The following is a 19,457-nucleotide window of genomic DNA, read 5'->3' as shown; positions in this document are numbered from 1 at the left end:
CTAGATGCAACATCTATCCTTGCATAATTCACCAATAGTCTCCACTTGTGTTGATGCTTTCCCCACACCGGGCCTGGGGTTCCGGTGCACGGATCCTTGGCTTGAACGTCGCAAGACTGTTGGACGTGACAACATACTACTGGCGCGACACAACTTCATCAACAATCATCAAGAACGAATAGAGTCAATTGCACGTCACGCTCCTGCCTACCATGTCCAACACATCTTCAACCTTGCCGCCGGATCTGTTCGATCAGACAACGCTCATTTCCCTGGCAGCAACCGTCGTCCTCTTGTCCATAGCTATCGCTGTGTCTCGTCGAGTCCTCCACCCCGCCACATCGACGAGCTATCGCGTCCTCTTCATCTGGCACGCCTTTGATGCTTTGATCCACTTCTTCCTCGAGGGCAGCTTCCTCTATCACTGCTTCTTCTCTTACATCCCTCTCGCCGACGTGCCCGACGCCGACCTCAGCGGTTTCCACCCGACCCCGGCCAATTTCCTCGGTCATTCAGATCGCATCTATGGCGCCCAAGCGGGCGGAAACAATCCCTTTGCGCAGTTGTGGATGGTTTATGCGCGGGCTGATAAGAGATGGGCCGGCGCGGACTTGGTATGTTGCCGAAAAGGGCTGTTCCAGAGACGAGATGCTGGCTAACTTGTTGGGCCCCTAGGGTGTGATTTCGTTGGAGCTCTTAACGGTGTTCGGCGCCGGACCGCTGGCGGTGTGGATCTGCTACAGCATTGCTAAGCGTGACCCCAAGGTCAACATTTGGATGATTGTCATCGCAACGGCGGAGCTTTATGGCGGTGAGTTGGCAACTGATGTCTGGCGTTCCGGGAACGAGTGGGTCAACTGACATGATCTAGGATTCATGACCTTCTGCCCCGAATGGCTGACCGGCAACATCTACTTGGACACGAGCAACTTCATGTACCTTTGGGTGTACCTCGTCTTCTTCAATATGCTATGGGTTTTTATCCCGATATATGCCATCTACGTGGCATATGGAGAGATTTCTGCTGCTTTCAAGGCCCAAGGCGTCAGGAAGAACCTATGAGCGTATATCTCGAGGCCTATGAAGCTATTCATGTACTACATAATGTCAGCCGTTGCCCAATTGCCTTTGTCGTAGCCTTTGATCGAAGCCTCGTGCGGTTTTTTAACTTTTGAATCATCTTATCTACCCTACCTTGTAGCTATTTAGTCTTACATGGGAAGCTCGCATTGTTGCTCTTAATTCTTCTCTCCAAGGTGGACATTACCAAAGACCGGCTTGTCTTCCTGATACGTATCCTACTTATATTCACTGCCTACGTAGTCGTCCCTGAGCCGAGTTCAGCCCTTTGACGGTTTCGCGCAACGTCGAGGCAGGCTCTAGAGCCTCAAGGTATATGCCACACCTTCGTGACTTTGGCACAAGCAGATTCACGATATCTTCCGAAAAGAGGCCGGTGAAGTGACGTAGCCCAGATTGAAGCCGTCCAGATCAGAGACGTCGACCCACTTCTCCATCGGATCTGCTACAGTCATGGAAGAGCCGACAGCAGAAGGGGGAGATACTACTCATAGCTCCTTTCGCCAGATGAAGGAGGCGTCCAAACTGGTGTTCCGGGTGTGGTCTTGAATATTTTCTAGAATCTCCTAGCCTTGTTCGAATTAACTTGGTTGCTACGTTCTTCCAACGATAACTTCGCCCTGTAGATCTAGGTCCATCCGCTGAAGAGCGCCAAGATCGCTGGAGCTTGAGGTTTCTCGTTGCTCATGACCCGGCAGCATGACAGTTATGCAAGAAGACATGATCTTCGAGGCTCAAATTGCCTTTAGCTTAGGCCGCCCTCGAGCTCAACCAGGCGAAATCTATGTTTCCCAGAGTATCAAGTATATGAGATACGCGGGCTTTCTCAGGCCCTCGATGACGAAGATGATGTAATCGGACTTGTTTGCCTCGAAGACTACAAACTATCAAACGTAAGTAAAGCTATGGAAATCTCGGTAAGATAGGGTCAATGTCTTCGACATGATCAAAGATCCCGCAAATATTGGCAGTCCAAATATCCTGTAGTCCACTCGCGCCACGTTTGTCATACCCGCTCAAAAGGTTGTACGGAAAACAGATGTCGAAAGGATATGCAGTTTCGATGTCATCAAGGTCCTCTCTCGCCAGCCATAGACTTAGGGCCTCGATGCGAATCCTAATGTAATCGACTTTTCGACCGCCCACGATGGGAGAAACATGGGGTGCCTTATGGAAGACGTATGCTAGAGCAACCAAAGTAACGCAACCTTCTCTCCGACACTAACGCCTCGCGCCCGTTACTCGTCAAGTGCATATCTGAGCCGACTTCTTTAGTCTAGTCCCTAGGCTTGAACGGCACGTGGCCGAGCGTGCTCCACAATACTAAGCCATGCTCTATGCCAGGGAGATTGGGATCATGATCCTCTCGAAGTCCGGGTCAGCAGCAGACCACCTGCCTTGATACACTGAGATAACCCGAGTCTTGGCCTTGATAGCTAAACGCACTGGAAGTTATGTTAGGATCTTTACGTGATATCATGGGGCAGAATACATAGGGTTATGCTCAGGTGTCAAGAAATGTCTCTCCTTCCTCAGAAAAAAATCAATTATCTCAAACACAGTCATCGTCGTGCGTTCGCCAAGGTAATCATTCATCGTCCCTCCAAAATTAAATGTATTGAGGCACATTGGAATAACAAAAATTCCTGCAGTCGGGCTTAATGATCGGCGGCGGCCAAGTAGGCTCTTTGGAGATTAGATGGCCGGCGGTTTTCCTTGTGCGCTGATGGCTAGACTCGATATGTAGTCAGTAACAAAAGTGAGCTTGCTAAGGCCACCGACAGTGTAAGCCGTTCCATCGCACGCAACGCGGGGCAGAGCCGATGTGAGACCTAGCGAGAGATGTGGCCGAATATACATGGCGTGATCGTCTGACTGCCTTGTTTGTGTTTGTGTCTTTGGAGTCCAGCGGTAGATACGCGCGGATCATACATCGCGGAGCAAGACCGATGATGCATCTTCCCGCCTATTAGTCACGCAATACAGAAGGCATAGCTGTTCGGGTTGCCATACACAGAAACCACGAGTAAGTGTACCATCTCACGAGTTAGTTTCACGACAGCCAGGGAAATGTTTTCTCATCTACACGACTCCAGACGAGTGTGATACAGTCATCCGCCTCCCCAAGACCGGCGCCTTTCTCCTTGAATCGTTTTGAGCGGGCAATTCAAACAAAGATAATCTTTCCTTGATAAAATTATATCGTTACAATATCACCATTTAGCACAGGTATATTGGATGGTATTGACATGGCCGTGGCTGGTGAACGTTCTTACGCAGGCGGCATGCTGTCCCATGGTTAGCTCGAGTTCTGAGCTACATCATCAATTGCAAGTAGAAGGGGACTTACACCGATGAGACCAGCACCCGCATAATTCTTGATCGTACATGTTACACCTTGTCTGCCACATGAGCGCTTGACTGGGAGGCCTTTCTTGCGTTTTGGCTCGGCCAAGGTATTGAGAATCCGGTCACATTGTTTGAGGAAGTTAGCACCAGTCGTCGGTACGGGTTAGGGATACTCACACAGGAGACGAATGGTCCCTATGCCAGAATCAGTCGCGTGTCGTCTGCAAAGGTATCTTATGATGAATTTACTCACACCATCACAAGTAAGGTCGGAGTCACTTGGTTCGTGATTACACCATCGTGTATTCTCGTCGCCAGCAGCAGTAACTGCTGTGGATAGCAGGATGATGAATCCGAACTTCATGGCTTGATTGATTTGGAGCGTGAAAGTTGTGACTTGGTGATTCAGCTCAAGTCAAGGATGATGCGAAGGTGTCTGCGATATGAGGAGAGACATCAGCGTATAAGTATCAGGTTGGTGAGGACTCAAAGTTAGCGATGGGCAAAGTCGCCGATGGTAGATATCCCGTTCACCGAAATTAAGCGCCGTGAAGCCGAAATGCCCACTTAAGAGAAGGCATACAAGTCGTCTATTAGGCTAACGAAACATCTAGATCATGGAGTCTATGCTTTTTCATAGTGGACCGAAAGACGCCCTTGATGTTGTCGTTGTTCTCGTGGGTCTAAACTACAGCCTTTAGGAAGTCAAATCAATTGAACGCAATTTACCATCATTTAAGTCCATGCTTTTCGGATATCCTAAGAGGGAGTCACAAGACACTGACGAATATGCTTCTGAGTTTTACTTCTATTGGGACAATCAGGCTGTGTAGATTGAGCTGTATTTACTGCTGCACTCATTCTTCGTGGCGAGGTGAAGTGTGAGAATGAAGACGTCTTTCCCCTACATTCCGTGGGCTCAGCCGCTCAAAATCTATTCGAGACTAATGCTGAAATGAGACCATTGAGATTCAAACACTTCTCAAAGTTCAACAAAGACCAAGTGACATTGGGTGGTTTACATACAGGCCGAAAGCCAGATGAGATCGAGCGCAAAGCCGATGAGAGCTGGGCTCTGCCGAGGCCATAGCATGTAGCACTTTGCAAAGTTCGTGACATAGAGCATTGCCTCTATAAGCTCCAACCGAGGTTTCCAAGTATAAGTTAAGGGCATAAGGGTCATGTTTCCATATACTCGTGGCCGGAAACGATGTCTTTATTCAGTCCACCGAAACCGAGCAACGTCACCCGGAACACCCGCTCGGCCAGCACCACCATCCATACGCCGAGCCATGAACAAGAATGTATTCACAAGATGAAAGAATCGGCATTATACATGGCGGATATCCTGTTTCAACGCCGCTGGTACGAATATTATGAGCGTTTCTGACAGCATATTTGGCGTACATTGTTCGTATATGGTCAATGAGATATCTGCGTGAACCAGTACAAACAATATAATGAGGGCATTGGGTTGATACGAGCTGAAATCCTTTTGGATAAGGTAGGAAGGGCCCAGAGCTTCTGATAGGATCTGAATCCATCGAATAAAGCTAAACGGTATCTGTCCTAGGCTGACTAGTTGCGCACTCGGGGTCAAAGACTTTGCAGTAGCACTGATACGTTGTCTCATGTAAGAGTTATCATGAAGTAGACGTATGATATCCAATGACCCCAATACGGGGAATTCTGTTTCTGATGCATTTCAAGGCCCGATACACATCAACAAGCTTGCAAGAGCCCAAACCAGCTCTTGTCTTGGAGTGCGGTTAACATGTTCACATTGGCAATGACAAAAATGATAATCACATGGAGTTTCAGTCCACGCCCACCTCCTAGTCTCTTGGGTATTTCCGATCTGCTTCCCTTCGATGTGCGAAGGATAGCACTCCAAGCCAGGATGGAGTGAGAGTCGGCAGTAAGGTGAGACAGCAGCTTTAGCTATGCCTGCCGCTCTCTGGTATCCCGCCAAGAGTGATACTAACGATAAAGGGCAGGACTGTGAACCATTCTCCCCATTTTCCCAATTCGTCCCTCGAAGCGACTGCGAGAGCTCAATCGGCGGTAGTTGAAATCCCCATCACCAAGTGTCCCCAGGTTCCCGGGCAAGGCCAATCGGTTAGGAACCGCCCCCCCAAAAAATAGTCCGAATACTACCTCCTGCGACGAGCAACGGCGGCCTCGCCATCGGCACCACATACCGAAATCTCTGATACCCTTTTGTCTTTACACCTGCAGTATCGATAAGGGACGGCCTGACGTGGGGTCTTCAACCCCCTCTACACCTTGAGACTCATACTGAGGCAATCGGTGACGAGAATCCGATTCTTCAGATGTAGCATATCTTTAATGACCATCTCAAGTCGTCGTGGCGACTGGTGGATTACCTCTGGGGTGTAGTATCTCAGATGTTACGACGGGTGCGAGAGAGAGAGAGAGAGGACGGGGAAGGGGAGACGATCTACCGGACGGTATGTGGGAAGTGTATCATCGGGCGTTACGGGGGCCGTCGAAACCTCGTCAAATCGGATCAGCGAACAACAGACTCCCCACAACGCCTTGGGGCTCTTTTTTGTGCTATTGCGGAGGATCTCATGTTTTATCGAACGAGGTATTGAGGCGATAGCCCCGAGTAGTCCACTGTCGGGTCTTCGAGTCCGATGTTCTTGGGTTGCCGTGAGTCCCGTACTGGACCGGGCCGCCCATGGTTTGTTTCGAGGGAATTTTCCGCAGTAAAGAACGAAGCCAGTCGGGGTTTATTCTATTGACTATACGTACTCAATCGGCTTTCAGGTGCGACTGTGGGAAAGCGGACCTTGTCTGAAGGCCTTTGATATCTTCAGGGCTGAGATACTGTGGCCGAAGTAGTTGCTGCCCCATCAACAGAGTAGCTTAAGCTGCTCGACCGCCGAGATACATACTGTAATAGATAGCTTTGAGATAGAATACAGTAACAACCATACCGAATTCATCGTGCAAGATGTAGGAGCTCAAGCGAGGTCTGGTGGTCGACATTCGCTTGGTTTCTTTCATTCAAGGTCAACTTGGTATAGCCAAGCCATCACATACGACCTTACCCATTGGAAAACTCGGGATCCCGTCCGCTCTCCCATAGATAAGCCAATGAGGGCCGGATTAGTCGTTGGGTCGGTGACGACCAGCGAATACCTGGTGTTGCATATTTTTGGTATTTTTGTGAAGCTATCGTGATCCACATGTGAGGTGGGTCGCTAGTGGTGGAGCAGCCGAGCAGACGTCTAAATTGCTGACAACCATGGCCGAAGCTATTAGAAATCAGTACGTTTGAAGATGAATTAAATGATTTCATTGAATGTAGAATCATGATTCCTCTCGTTCAGAAACCACACTTTAGCCGTTGCATTGGCGACTATATGATGACGCCTATTCTAGAAGCTCGGCAGAGGGCCACACAAAGACCATCTCTGTTTTATTTCTGCCAACACGCACACGGCCCTAGATTCATCGGGCCTTCATCTCCATCCATGTACGGTCATAATACATGTGCGACTTCCAGTGGTTAGCCTCAATTACGTGAGCCGGAGAACAGTCTCTATACGGTTGGGTAAAGCAGTCTAGACGAGCTTATGAAGATTTTTTTCGTCTTCGGACCTTCGCAATCAATTCGAGACAACCACATTCTAATCATCGTCGTCATGGATAGTGCGTCGAGTCGTGCTTCCTCTCTGCAAGAGGTCTAGGCAAAAGGGCGGACGGGCCCGGGTGGGTTGGTGGCCCTGTTGGGGGCGGAAACAACCAGCTTTGGTCAACATGTTCAAGCGGCCGGCCCTCTTCTCTCAAGCATTGACCAAGATATTGTGCGGGGTTTGGGATCTGGCCTTGTGGGCCATTTAGACGCTGGCTTTTGAATGGGTTTCTTCTTATTTGGACACTACATTGATTGAGCAATTCATCAAAAAAGGCTGGGCTAGAGTATATCTATAGTTGATTACGCCGACCACACGAGATATTCAGGCCGGACACGCGGACGCCGGAGGAAAGAGCCGCTTGATGGGGCTTGAACGACGTTGATAATGTTCTGAATATAGCCTTCCATGTGTGATCGACTTCGGCCACGAATCATGTGTCCCGAGTATGCTCAACGCGGCCCAAGGGACACACTACCAAGATCAAACAGAGCCTCCTCAAGCAGTTCGTTCGGGCACGTGTGAAGTACGCGGCAGAGACGTTGACGCCGTGGTTAGGGAAAAGCGAGAATGCGGCAGTACCGCCGAAAGAAGAAATCTGGTGCCGCGCCGTCGATCCCTCGTCGGCCCGTCTGTATTCCATGAACGGCACCACTGTGAGTCAGTTGCCCATCTTCGTTTTCGCATCTCACCTGACATCACTCTATATGCTTCATCGTCTGAACCAGAAAAGGATTCAGATAGCCAAGCAAGTGGGTGGAGAGGCCTGCCGAAAAAAGGGACCATCGTCCAGTCGAGGGAAAAGACTCACCCAGCACATCATCTTGTAGCATTGGCGACCATGCGGACCGGACCCTTTGGGTGGCTCACGTTGGGCAAACTATCGTCTAAACTTTTCAACTTGCATGCCTAGTACTTGCCAAGGCGACGAATGTCGAGGTCAACGAGTCGGGCACGCTATATTGCATGACGAAGCGGCTCTCTACGTCCAACGCTTGTTGTTGAATACCCGGGGCGAATACCGAAAGACGCTGGCGGCAGGCAGCAAAAGCCGCCGACTCGTTCGTCGTCCGGTCTTTTTCCTGACGGTTCCTTACCTCTAAAGCTCCAATGAAAAGTCAAATCGTAATAGTGACGACGCCTATTCCGAACCTGCATCGTTTTGGCTGGATAGATCGTAGCCGCGATGCCGTGAACTCGCTCTCAGAGAAAACAAATCTCTCCCACTTTCCGGAAGTTCGAGCAGCCATTCGTAGGCGGGTTGGTGATGATTGGGATGAAACACCCGCGCCAGAAGAGGCTCACTGCTACCGCCCTCGCACTCACTTCAGACGAGTCCATAAACAAAAGCTGTTAGATGACATTGGATGACCCCCCAAAGCCGCGGGGTTCAGGAGAATTCTCAGAGGGAAATTGGATGGGAAGGCAACGGAGATGCTTTTGGATGACAGTTTCTTGCCCTCCCGTTTTCCAACATTTCATCTCAACAACACCAGGTGGAGGTGGCAACGATGCCAAGAAGATTGCAATGGTGATCCTCAGCAGTAACTTCTCGAAGGCAGCCTCTCATGACGTCGGTCAAGACCCGTGAAGCCGGTCGACTGATAAGCTGCCGTGCGAGGATGGTGATGTGGCCAAGTCAAATCCCAAGTGCGGCTCGGGAGAAGCGGCAAACACCCGTGGCATGATCGAGAACCATAGAATAGAAGCCACGAATGGAAGAACGCGACAACGTGGGAATCTGCAAGTGGCAAGCGAATTGGGGCGAGGATTTTTCGACCCTGTCCGCTATAATTGGACATCGTAAGATGACAACTGCAGAGGGGTAGTCGCGATGTCCGTCCCTTGGCTGTACGTCAGTCTGAATATCCCGTTTGATCGACGGCGAGGACCGGCTCAGCAACGAACGTGGGTCTCCCCGGACTGACGGGACGCTGGCGAGCTCAGTGATGCGAGGTGGGCAAGGACACGGCGACGGCCACAAGCCTGCGTACGCAGTAGACTGTAGTCCCTCATCATCTCGGAGCGACCATATTCCACCGGCTAGTTGGTCACCGCGGGCACTCTTGGTCGGTGGGGGCGATGCAGCCAAGCGTTGAAGATTTGGTTCAAGGTTGTGACTAGTGCCCCAAGCTAGCAGCGGGCTCAATATCCGTAGGGTTGACATGTTGGAGATTAATTAAAGTGTTTGACGGCCATTGGCACCTGATGCGGGTTGGCGCCATTCTTGTCTTCGGAAGAATAGTGTCGCACTACTGACTAGTCTTTGAGCTTGTCCCCGTGTATCCGTTGTGTTGGAGTCGCTCGGAATCCATCACAGACGGCCCTCTTTTATCTTGCAGATCGTATCAGCTGTGAATGAGGGGACCAAGGGACTCTCGAAGCAGATTCCGAAGGACAACTTGATGATCTTGGAAATTGTGACGGACGCGCCATCGTCTATAGGCGTCTCGTGGCAAGAGGCGAGGGATCGCCCTTCCCCGCAGCGGCGCCCGCCCCCAAGCGACGGATGATGGACGTTCGCTTGTTCCTCGTCAGTAGTTCGCGCAAGGTGCATGTCTTGCTTGTCTCGTCTCTTTTGACGTGCCGCCAGTCGCAACGCCGTCACATTTCGTACGGGGGCTAGGGAGGTCTGACGTGCCAGACAGATCTGGGCCTACTGGGCTCGCACGGCTCGGTGCCGTCAAAGCAGCATTACCCTAGCCGTGGAAGGAATAGCCTGATGTAAGTGTGCATGTTAGCAGGGCTGTTGACGGCATGGATCCTTGTCGCTGGCCCTCGTCCGAGCCCCTGTGCAGGCCATCTCAGCTCATGTGAGACGGTATCTGCCTCATCGCTCGAAAATCTGTGGAAACAGACGAACTTGATCAGCCGTCAACGAGATTCGATTCGTCCATCACAGGCTGGTCGACTACCAGACGGTATAGGAACCACTAGATGGCGCTCTGTTCCTGTTGGATAGTTGTATTGTCCCTCTGATAGCCTAGCTCGAGATATTTGAGATTGAGAAAGGTTTGCAACGGATGCCCTGGCAACACCGAGCCCCGTGGCAAGGGTAGACACGTGCAGGAGTCCAGGACCAAGATAGCTGGTGCAACAGCCCAGGCCCTCCGACTGGCAGAAACATCCCGTGAAGAGGGCTAGTGGGCTACCAGGTCGAGTCGATGAGGAAGTGAGAAGCATCCCCGCCATGTGGATTGTGTTTGCCTGGCTGGTGGGCTGGATCCCAGGCGTTGACGTTGACGCCGCCCTCTCCGTGCGCCTCGCTACATGGCCGCAGCAACTCACGATCGGGCATAACTCGCAGATTGCAGCGCTGACTCGATACACACCAATGAAGTAGCCTGCGCCTCTGCGTTGGCTGTGCATTTCCCGTGTGTGTTGTTGTCTTTCTTGAATGTGTCTGCCGGTGTGGACACATGTATTGCCAACCAAGGACTTTTGAGCCGAACTGGTGAGGCCATTCCCAACCAACCCATCTACCATCTGGAGGCAGGAGGAGGGCCCCGCATCCACCGCATCTCGAGAGGATTTCGGTACACCAGACCAGATTAAACAGAATCAGAGGAAGATGGGGCCGCAAAAAACGACACGATTGGATAGGCAGACTGAGAAGGGGTTGATGAGGAGTTGAGCGGGTTGGAGGGTTCTGAGGAGAGGGAACGAAAAAGGTTTCGGCATCGCCATCAGCCGCCCCTTCCACGATCCCTGCGGCGGTTTGATCCACTCACTTGGCAACACTGCACTAGTCCCAAAACAGCAAGGCGCACAAAGGTTGTCTCCTAGTGCCCCCCAGATCTGGGGCTCAAGTCCAACGTCAAACCTTGTCAACTTCAACCTCACAGCCAGGGGCTCAGGCATTTTGGGCGACACTACGAAACCCAGACGTGTTACATCACTGCTTCACCTCATCGCCACTCAATGCCATCGCCTCAAGCCCTCCTCTTTGCCCTCATCCTCGCCCACAGTGACACCCTCACTCAGTCTTTCGCCCTCTGTGCCTGTTCCTTTCTCTCACTCTGACGTTGCCTGTCCCTCGAGCCTCGAGTCTGGGTTCGCTCCGGCACACACGCATGCTGCTGCACCTCAGGCATCCTCAGCACATATTCTGCCGGCTCGTTGCGACGGGAGACTGCATGAGAGCCCAGTTTTTTTCTCCTCACCTCAGCTCCCCCTCCCAAGGTTCCCATGGTCTTCGTATCGTTGAGCTGGAGCACCTTGCTCCACTGGAAGGCAAAGGGCCTGAGAGGCAAGCACGGCAAATAATCCCAAATCAGCCCAGCCAGTCAGTCGGCGGGGTCGTGATGAACATGGTTGTCATCCCGCGCCCAGCCCTGTCTTCCATGTTCTTGAGCCCTCTCTAGGAGGACCAAGACCAAGACCAAGATACCTGGATACCATGATACCAAACCGTACTGGACGTGACTGCGTGTACCTATGTATGGTGGCCCTAGGAGTCCTTCCCCAAACCAGCAACATGCACGTCAAGAGACGTTCGCCCCATCTGAGCCCCTCACTGCCCACCATCCAGTCGCACGTCGACTCGAGGTACAGCCTGCGTCTCATTCGCTCGTTCCTGTCCCCGTCTTCTGGATGGCCCGTCTTTTCCACAAGAGTGTCACGGTCGTCACCCTTGCTCTGGCCCTCGCCCTCGTCCTCGCCCTCTTTGGTAGGCCATCCATCAGCCGTGTTACCCTGGACCAAAGTTGGACTTGGGCCCCATTTAGCGGTTTGGCTAACTCTCCGGACCTCATCTGGCCCGCGCGGGGGCCCTTCCCGAGCCTGTCCCTTGCAACTTGCGACTGGGTACCTATCTATCTATGTTAGCCCCCTGCTGAGGTGGGCCTCTCCGTCTCTGCCACGCTTTCTGTGATCGCCTTTTGACCTCTTCATGCGGCCTTCCCTCCTCCTCCTTCCGTCTGACTTTTTGGAACTGGTCTCTTTTTCCCTTCCCTTCCTTCAGGCCGGTCCCTTTCCTTCTCTTGAGTGGCTGGTCCTATTACTCCTTGTTTCTATTCGTAGGTCCCGACTTCGCCTAGTGTCTGTTTCGTCTGGTCCGCCTTCTTCGTCCAAGAGCGGCAGTCCATTACCATCCATCCTGTCTTTTCACTTACTCTTTTCACTTCTCCATCCCATCCGTACGATCGCCATCCTCCTCCTCCTCTTCTCCTCACTCTCCTTGTTCGACTCACCTATACTCTTCTACACCTCATACGACCGGATCAACATCGACTCTTCTATGGATTAGATGGTTCGGAAAGCGAATTAATATCTGGCACCGCTGCGGCTCGACGCCTGCGCTCATCTCTTCGACGACCAGTGCCAGTTGAATAATCGACGAGATGGATAGCTGGGGATATGGAGGCGACTTGTGGACGAGGGCCGACGATGACAGCGTGACGGACGGTAATGGCGTGGCGGATTCATTACGAGGACCCTTCAAGGCCACCAACAACTCGACATCGGCCATCATCAACCAGTTCCGCTTCCAAGCCGCCAAATCGATTCGAACCTCAACCATCATTCTCGCCGTCTTCAATGTTATTGCCGCATTTGCAACAGCAATTGGTATCTTTTGGGATGGTTATGCAACGGCCAAGAGGAACAACCAAAAGTTCGGCTTCAGGTACGCTCGTCACTGCCGTCACCAATGAGTCAAGTCAACGGACTAACGTTATGCTCCAGAACGCATGGATTCACTTTTGTCGGACCTGCAGAGTCCTTTCCTCTCGTTCTATCTGTCGGCATCGTCGTTCAAGGCATCGTCTTTGCCATTGCAAAGTCGACTGGACTCGACCATCTCCTGACTTTGGGTTGCACCATCACCTCCCAAATGATGCTGCCTGGTTCGTAGCCTTCGTTTACGTATCCCAGAAGCTCAGCTAACAATCGCATCTAGCGGTCTTCATTGTTCCGTACATCCAACTCGTATTCGCTCTAGAGGTGGCCATCCGGTCTCTACGAAAGAACCCACTGCCGTCTCGTGGCAAGTGGAATGTTACCATTTGCCTCGCCATCGTCGGCACTTTTCTCCTCATTACCTACCTAGTCACCCTCTTCGTCCGCCCTCCCAACTTTTGCTTTGCCTCGCTTTTCTGGTTCGTCCAGCGCTGGAAGGAGGGCTGCTTCGTACTTCTCACTTTTATCTCGGCGGCGTTGCTGGGCTCGGCTCTGGTGATCTTCTTCCGTCTCCACAACAACATCAGAATCGAGAACAGTGAGCGTATTGCCGCGTCTAGAATGGTCTACTTCCTGGCAGTAGCCTTCATCTCGACTGTGAGTATTAACAATGACATCTTGTCCGAGTCCACTTACTGACCAATACAGACTCTCCTCATCCCCTTCTTCTTCAACCTCTCGTTCACGGAACAGCGAGGTGCCACTGGCCAGGCCCTGACGCTTTCCATGATTGCCTCCGTCGTCGCCAACGTATCTGGCCTACTGACCGGCGGTCTGCATCTATTCTTGCGATCAAATACTCTATCTACTATCGGTCCCCGCCAAAGCGACAAGTGGGAGTTAGAGCGTAATAAACTCAAGGCCGGCATTCGTGTCTATAACGGCGACGATGATTACGAAAACCACATGATGAACCCTGTCGGCTGGGCCCGTTCGCTGCGACGCATGGACAGCACCGACAGCCTCGTGCCCGAGAAGGAGGAGGAGGCACGCATCGAGAGTCCTTCTGGGTCTCCCACCTATGCCAACCCTCTCCGACAAAACGCCGTATGGCAGCCGGCCCGCTCCCCTCTGAGGACGCCGGAGCCTGCTCAAGTATCAACCTACCAGGTGCCAAAGGCCCATGCTCGCAAGAGGTCCTACTCCTTGTTCCCATCTGAGCAAAACAACAACACCAAGTCAATTACTCTGCTTCCGGCGAAGACATACGCCCCTGGGGCAAGAATCCCTGATGAGGACGAGATGTTGCTGCTCAGACCTCCGCCATCACTTCACCCTCAGGGCATTCGTCATCGTCGCGATTCTTCGCTTGCATCTTCAGCGACTGTGCAGATTGGCCTGCGGCTGTCAAACGTCGACGACATGCCCCCGCTCAACTCACAGTACTTCCAGAACAATGCCAGCGTGAACAGCTTGAGCTATCCCGATGAGAGGGACGACGAGCCTATCAAGCGGCCCAGCCCCTTGGCTCAGGTCGACGTCCTGAGCGACAGCGGTTCATCCGATTCTGAGGAGGATGCGACCTTGGTCTCATCTTCTCCCATCCGCCCCCAAAAGGATTTGCGGATGAAGACGCTCCCATCTGTTCCCAAGGTCACCGTACCCAGACAGTCCCAGCTCAAGGAGCAAGAGCCGGAGCAGCTAACTCTCAGCCCGGCTGTTTACAGGCCTGAGAGCCCTCAAAAGACGAGGGTGACTAGCCCTCAGGGTGTTGGCTTCAACACCCCTGCGCAGCGAAAGAAGTCGCCAGTCAAGTGCACCAAGCAGAATTGCCAATGTTCTGCTGAACACGACAAGCGCAACTGGATCTAAGCCCAGATCCGCGACCTGTATCAACACTGGCATTTATCGCACGCGCTACAAAAAAAAACGTTATAGACACTCGACTACACCGGGCGGTAAAAGCGTATGATCCAACTTTTTCGGTCACTGAACGGAGTTTGTTGGCGAACTATTTTCTCTTCTTATATTTACTATTTCATTGGATGGCGTTTTATGCGGAGATACCTGTATGACTAATAACGTCTACATATTGTTTGTTTCTTATGTCTCTTTGGCGATGTGCTCCAAAAAAGCACGTTGTGTACGATCTCGGGGGCGGAACAAGGCTTTCATTGGAGTGTAGGAGAACCCAGTAAAGGAGGTATCAAAGAGTCAAGGACTACCAAATGGAAGGATGGCAATGACGACGGTATGACTAGCCATGAGACGAATTTGGCGAGCGGAGCTAAAGGCCACCAGAGGGCTCTACAGCACAGAAGAGATAGCTCAATGAATCAAAGAGCTCAAACAATCATGAACTTGGCGGACCATTTGCGTGAAACCGTGATAAATGCCAGTCGCTTTCCGCACTGCCAGCTACTACCGTCCGAGATGCTAACTCAACTGACAGGAGGCTTGGAGACTAATAGTTCCCTGAAACTACAGTAGTGAAATCGTCGTCTGCCTTGGTAGAAATTCCACGCTCATGTGATGAAATTCCCGTTCCCGCTGGCTTTGGAAGCCACCCTGCATTAAAAACCCAACTCTTAGAGGAGCTCGTGTGGTCCTAGACTTGGCTCGCCTTCTCTGTTACAGGAATCTCTCTTTGTTTTTGGAACACGAGACCAGACATTTAGCGGTATCGTGGGACGCCCCGAACGGCGATTTGAGGGTATCATGAGGTTGGTGCAGAAAATTGGCAAGCCTACTGATACCGACACACAATCAAAATAGTGAAGCCTGTGGTAATTCATTTGCTTCATCTCGATGCACAAGGTCCTGCGGATTCCACAACGCAAGAATGCAACGTAGCTCTGCTTATTTCATTTAGTCTTCTGCTGGTCTGCCTCCACACGCCTCTCCTCCCACTTATCCCAGCCAGCCTGGCAAGGGTCTTCTTCCACGACAAGATCCCGAAACCTGAACAGCCGCGCAACGGGCGTCTGCAGGCCCCAGGCCAGAAGCCCAAAGTCCCTCGCAATAGCCGTGACCAAAAACCAGCCGATGGCACACACCGTCCCGGCCAAGCACCCCACCATCACCTGCTTCTCGGTGTGGTAATTTAGGTATATCCGGCTCCACGCCACGGCCGCAGCGATGCCCAGCGCAGCGACACTGACCACGACGCGCTCGACGAGCGAGTACGGCTGGTGGTGCCGGCGCGCGGACGAGGGACGGTGCCTGACCAGCAAGAACAGGACGAGGAAGACGGACCAGTAGGCGACGAACTGGGCGTGGGAGCTGGGCATGCCGTAGCCCTTTCCGTGGATGCGGCGGGGGCGCTCCTCCTTGATCAGGCGCTTGAGGGCGAAGTTGATGGCTTCGCAGCCCAGCTGGCCGGCGAACATGAGGGCGATTTCGACCTCGCGGGTGGACCAGATCAGGGTCGCGTAGACGATGCAGAGGGCTTGCGGGAGGAGCGCGAGCCATGCGCAGAGGAAGGAGAGGGAGTCGTCGGGGTCCTGTGTGTGGTTTCAAACGTATTGGTTAGTGTTTTTATTCAAGCAAGTCACTGGCAGAAAGTAGTTCCCCGGGGTTCTGGTCTCACATAGTAGACGTGTGTCAGGGAAAGAGAGGCTAGTGGTCTCGTGTCTTGATCCATGGTTTTCGACTCGACTGCATTTGCCTGACCGAGACTTTAGATATGGTGGCCTTGTCCTCAGTGGGATGGAGGAGGAGGAGAGGGATCTGGAGAGTTCTTAAATGCGGGATGCCATGTGCCTCAGCGGGAAAGAGGTTGGGCGGTGGAGAGATATTGAGCTGGCTGTCTGGCTGACTGACTGACTCTTCCTAGGGGCTGGTAAAGTTAGAGCAGACGTCGCGGATCGTGGTGCACAGCACTCTAGAATTGTCAAAGTGTAGCTGTGCAAAGTGCACCGGGCTACGGCCAAGCTTCTATTTCTTCTCTTCCATTGCGTACTTGCATAAATACGTCAGGTTGCATAGGTTCGAGCTCGGGCCAATCGGGAGCTTGTATTTCCCCGTCAGCCAGCACAGCATGCGGTTGTGCGAGCATGCCTAATTATTCTATGGCGCCTTTGTGGCTTGTAGGTATCCGTAGGCCTGGACCCTTCGTGCCTTCCACATTTGCTTGAAGGTTCCCGTCGCGGCGTCGCCCTTTGTCACTCCTATCGGCCGAGGGACAGACTGATAACGAATGACCCCACCGTCATTCTTTTCTGCTGCCTCTTTTTGCCCCGCGATTGTAACGGCCAAAGAGTCATCATTTCATTGTCTGTCCGAACGCCAGTCAGCCAACTTTTTTTTTTTTAATCTAGGCGCTCTTACACCCGCGATCTCTCGCTTCTTCTCCCCCGCGCTAGATTACTTACCTTGGCCCGAGAAGAGAAAAAAGAATGGTCCCGTCATAGCCAGTCGCACTTCTCGCGGGTTCCGCGACCGTCTCCAGTTTATTTCCAATCATCACCATCACGCACTCGCCAACACCACCAAATCTTTGCGACTTTCGCCACCAGTCGTCTCTCCGCGTTCAAATACCCATCTCCCATGTTCGTCGCTACTTCATATAAGCGCAAAACCCCACTCGCTTCTTGACGACTGCCTGGCAGCTTTGATTTTAATTTTCCTCAAAGCATGCAATACGCGCCTTCCAACCAGTAGTAGCCATGGACGACGATAGCGACGACCCGCGCCAGGATGAGCTCAGTTCTCTGCAGGCAATCTTCCCCGAAATCGAGCTCGACGATCACCGGCCCTTTTGCTTCACTATCGAGCTGCCCGTTCATCCCGCGAAACCCGTAACGGTCACCTTCCCGGCCGCATCCAATGCCGACGATACAGTCGCCGCCCAGGTACCCGGCGTCGAACCCCGAGTCGACTCCCATGAGCTCTCGCACCTTCCCGCCGTCGTGATTCGCATGGGCTTGCCCAAGGGCTACCCCTCCGACAAGCCCCCGAGTGTCAGCATCAGTACATCGCCGCCGTGGCTGTCCGAAGATGTGACCAAAAAGCTGGAAAATGACGGACCGAGATTATGGGAGGAGATGGGTCGCGACATGATTGTCTTTTCCTACATTGACCAGATCCAGCAAGCGGCTGACGATGTGTTTGGCATGGTTGACGGAGCTGGCGCGTTGGAGATCGACCCGTTGCACAAGATTGCCATTCTGGACTACGACATTGAGGCTACTCGGGCGGCATTCGAGAAGGAGACCTTTGATTGCGGTGTTTGTCTGGGTATGGTTCCCCTCCGCGTCCCAGTATTCTTGGCTGCTAACGCTTACTATCGGCAGATCCCAAGAAGGGCTCAATGTGCCACAAGATGCTCGATTGCGGCCATATCTTCTGTACTCAGTGCTTGCAGGATTTCTACAGTAATGCTATTACGGAAGGAGACTTAGCGACTGTCCGCTGCCTCGCCCCCAATTGTTCCAAAGAGCGCGCCGAAGCGGCGCGAGGATCGGGCAAGGGAAAGAAGAGGAAGGTCAAAACCTCGATCAGTCCTAGTGAACTGCTTCAGATGGGGCTACCCCATGACATGGTGACTCGCTACGTGACGCTCAAGTACAAGAACGAACTCGAATCCGACAAGAATACGATCTACTGCCCCCGATCTTGGTGCCAGGGTGCGGCCAGGTCCAAAAAGCACAGGAAGCCCGAGGGACTTGAGACGATCGACGAGAGTTCGGATGAAGAGACCGATGACGAGACCGACGCTGACGGAGAAGACGGCGCGGGCGAAAAGAAGAAAAAGGCGAAGAAGAACTTCCAGGCTGAAGATCTGATAGCCATCTGCGAAGACTGTGGGTTCGCTTTCTGCAGCCGCTGCTACCAGTCATGGCATGGCGAGTTCATCAGATGTACGCCCAAGCGTGACAAGGGCGAAATCTCTGAAGAGGAACAGGCCTCAATCGATTACATCAACCTGCATACGACGCCTTGCCCTACGTGTGGCGTCCCGGCGCAGAAGACTCACGGCTGCAATCACATGATCTGCTTCCGCTGCGCCTCCCACTTTTGCTATCTATGTTCGGCCTGGCTCGACCCGAGAAATCCGTATGCCCATTTCAATGAACAGCCTAACGGCAAGATCACTTCTTGCTACATGCGCTTGTGGGAGCTCGAAGGCGGCGACGGCGACAATGTCGACATTGGCTTCGCTGGTGGACATCAGATCGAGCGGCTTTTGGAGATCCCGCCTCCCGCACCTCCAGCTCCGGTGATTGACCTTGTTCCCGAGATCGAAGAGCCGGACGACAGCGACTCAGATACAGAGGCGAACGATGCGGATAGGCCAGCACGTCCTGCGGCGGGTGGTGTTGCTCGAGAGGGGCCGCTTGTTTTACGTATCGAGGCCAATCCAGCTCCGAGAGGAGGTCGAGGAGGAGCAGGAATCGGAGCAGCACTTCATGGTCCCATCCCGCCAGCCGCTCCACAGGCACCTCCCAATCCTGCGAGAAGAGGATTTCCAGCAGCTCAAGGTGGCCGTGGCGGCCGTGGAGGTCGGGGCGGCCGTGGTAATCACAGAGGCGGACCTGGGCAGAACCAGCAGCCGGAGGCTCGACGGGGGGCGCCTCCCCGTCGGCATGAAGACTTTGATCCCGATATGGTCGAGGGTTTGGGTGACGGCGAGCTCGATGCAGCGCAGCAGGCTTGGATCAGAAACTTTGTTCAAATGGCGTTGGCAGACCAGGAAGGGGATAGCGACGACGACTGAACGAATGAAAATTCACTGCGAATTGG

The 19,457-nt window shown here is 52.8% G+C and overlaps 10 protein-coding genes across 10 annotated transcripts; 5 read left to right on the top strand and 5 right to left on the bottom strand.

Annotated features, from left to right (window-relative positions):
- Nucleotides 1-212: 212 nt before the first annotated feature.
- Nucleotides 213-1,062, top strand: CLUP02_08218 (emopamil binding protein; the record flags this gene model as incomplete). Its single annotated transcript, XM_049287208.1, has 3 exons — nucleotides 213-614; nucleotides 676-811; nucleotides 872-1,062. The coding sequence occupies 3 exons, from the start codon at nucleotides 213-215 to the stop codon at nucleotides 1,060-1,062; spliced, it is 729 nt and encodes a 242-aa protein (XP_049144351.1).
- Nucleotides 1,063-1,430: 368 nt separating this feature from the next.
- Nucleotides 1,431-1,802, bottom strand: CLUP02_08217 (NtaA/SnaA/SoxA family monooxygenase; the record flags this gene model as incomplete). The annotated part of the gene is made up of 3 exons (XM_049287207.1): nucleotides 1,431-1,525; nucleotides 1,566-1,605; nucleotides 1,689-1,802. The coding sequence occupies 3 exons, from the start codon at nucleotides 1,800-1,802 to the stop codon at nucleotides 1,431-1,433; spliced, it is 249 nt and encodes an 82-aa protein (XP_049144350.1).
- Nucleotides 1,803-1,862: 60 nt separating this feature from the next.
- On the bottom strand, nucleotides 1,863-2,335 carry CLUP02_08216 (norsolorinic acid reductase; the record flags this gene model as incomplete). The annotated part of the gene is made up of 3 exons (XM_049287206.1): nucleotides 1,863-1,964; nucleotides 2,023-2,264; nucleotides 2,323-2,335. 3 exons carry the CDS (start codon nucleotides 2,333-2,335, stop codon nucleotides 1,863-1,865), a joined length of 357 nt encoding a protein of 118 aa, XP_049144349.1.
- A 958-nt stretch (nucleotides 2,336-3,293) lies between these two features.
- Nucleotides 3,294-3,793, bottom strand: CLUP02_08215 (uncharacterized protein; the record flags this gene model as incomplete). Its single annotated transcript, XM_049287205.1, has 4 exons — nucleotides 3,294-3,368; nucleotides 3,431-3,457; nucleotides 3,607-3,624; nucleotides 3,683-3,793. The coding sequence occupies 4 exons, from the start codon at nucleotides 3,791-3,793 to the stop codon at nucleotides 3,294-3,296; spliced, it is 231 nt and encodes a 76-aa protein (XP_049144348.1).
- A 3,308-nt stretch (nucleotides 3,794-7,101) lies between these two features.
- On the bottom strand, nucleotides 7,102-10,955 carry CLUP02_08214 (uncharacterized protein; the record flags this gene model as incomplete). Its single annotated transcript, XM_049287204.1, has 18 exons — nucleotides 7,102-7,339; nucleotides 7,401-7,545; nucleotides 7,614-7,748; nucleotides 7,878-7,949; nucleotides 8,011-8,169; nucleotides 8,247-8,320; nucleotides 8,421-8,531; nucleotides 8,588-8,703; nucleotides 8,770-9,227; nucleotides 9,300-9,358; nucleotides 9,413-9,726; nucleotides 9,793-9,813; nucleotides 9,849-9,956; nucleotides 10,026-10,182; nucleotides 10,247-10,360; nucleotides 10,416-10,455; nucleotides 10,512-10,802; nucleotides 10,865-10,955. The coding sequence occupies 18 exons, from the start codon at nucleotides 10,953-10,955 to the stop codon at nucleotides 7,102-7,104; spliced, it is 2,703 nt and encodes a 900-aa protein (XP_049144347.1).
- Nucleotides 10,956-11,015: 60 nt separating this feature from the next.
- CLUP02_08213 (uncharacterized protein) lies at nucleotides 11,016-12,342 on the top strand (the record flags this gene model as incomplete). The annotated part of the gene is made up of 6 exons (XM_049287203.1): nucleotides 11,016-11,091; nucleotides 11,136-11,379; nucleotides 11,459-11,506; nucleotides 11,568-11,587; nucleotides 11,626-11,916; nucleotides 12,134-12,342. The coding sequence occupies 6 exons, from the start codon at nucleotides 11,016-11,018 to the stop codon at nucleotides 12,340-12,342; spliced, it is 888 nt and encodes a 295-aa protein (XP_049144346.1).
- A 94-nt stretch (nucleotides 12,343-12,436) lies between these two features.
- Nucleotides 12,437-14,585, top strand: CLUP02_08212 (uncharacterized protein; the record flags this gene model as incomplete). Its single annotated transcript, XM_049287202.1, has 4 exons — nucleotides 12,437-12,720; nucleotides 12,780-12,940; nucleotides 12,994-13,370; nucleotides 13,422-14,585. The coding sequence occupies 4 exons, from the start codon at nucleotides 12,437-12,439 to the stop codon at nucleotides 14,583-14,585; spliced, it is 1,986 nt and encodes a 661-aa protein (XP_049144345.1).
- Nucleotides 14,586-14,858: 273 nt separating this feature from the next.
- Nucleotides 14,859-15,203, top strand: CLUP02_08211 (uncharacterized protein; the record flags this gene model as incomplete). The annotated part of the gene is made up of 1 exon (XM_049287201.1): nucleotides 14,859-15,203. A coding segment is annotated over one exon (345 nt), but the record flags the coding sequence as incomplete, so codon positions are not given.
- Nucleotides 15,204-15,577: 374 nt separating this feature from the next.
- CLUP02_08210 (PAP2 superfamily protein) lies at nucleotides 15,578-16,356 on the bottom strand (the record flags this gene model as incomplete). Its single annotated transcript, XM_049287200.1, has 2 exons — nucleotides 15,578-16,216; nucleotides 16,303-16,356. The coding sequence occupies 2 exons, from the start codon at nucleotides 16,354-16,356 to the stop codon at nucleotides 15,578-15,580; spliced, it is 693 nt and encodes a 230-aa protein (XP_049144343.1).
- A 113-nt stretch (nucleotides 16,357-16,469) lies between these two features.
- CLUP02_08209 (RWD domain-containing protein) lies at nucleotides 16,470-19,431 on the top strand (the record flags this gene model as incomplete). The annotated part of the gene is made up of 6 exons (XM_049287199.1): nucleotides 16,470-16,520; nucleotides 16,549-16,737; nucleotides 16,806-17,003; nucleotides 17,126-17,263; nucleotides 17,348-17,951; nucleotides 18,008-19,431. The coding sequence occupies 6 exons, from the start codon at nucleotides 16,470-16,472 to the stop codon at nucleotides 19,429-19,431; spliced, it is 2,604 nt and encodes an 867-aa protein (XP_049144342.1).
- Nucleotides 19,432-19,457: the final 26 nt, after the last annotated feature.

This window comes from Colletotrichum lupini, chromosome 4 (assembly GCF_023278565.1).
Source record: "Colletotrichum lupini chromosome 4, complete sequence".
NCBI classification, from domain to species: Eukaryota; Fungi; Ascomycota; class Sordariomycetes; order Glomerellales; family Glomerellaceae; genus Colletotrichum; species Colletotrichum lupini.
Note: the sequence above shows the minus strand (reverse complement) of the source record. Positions and strands in the feature narration are given on the sequence as shown.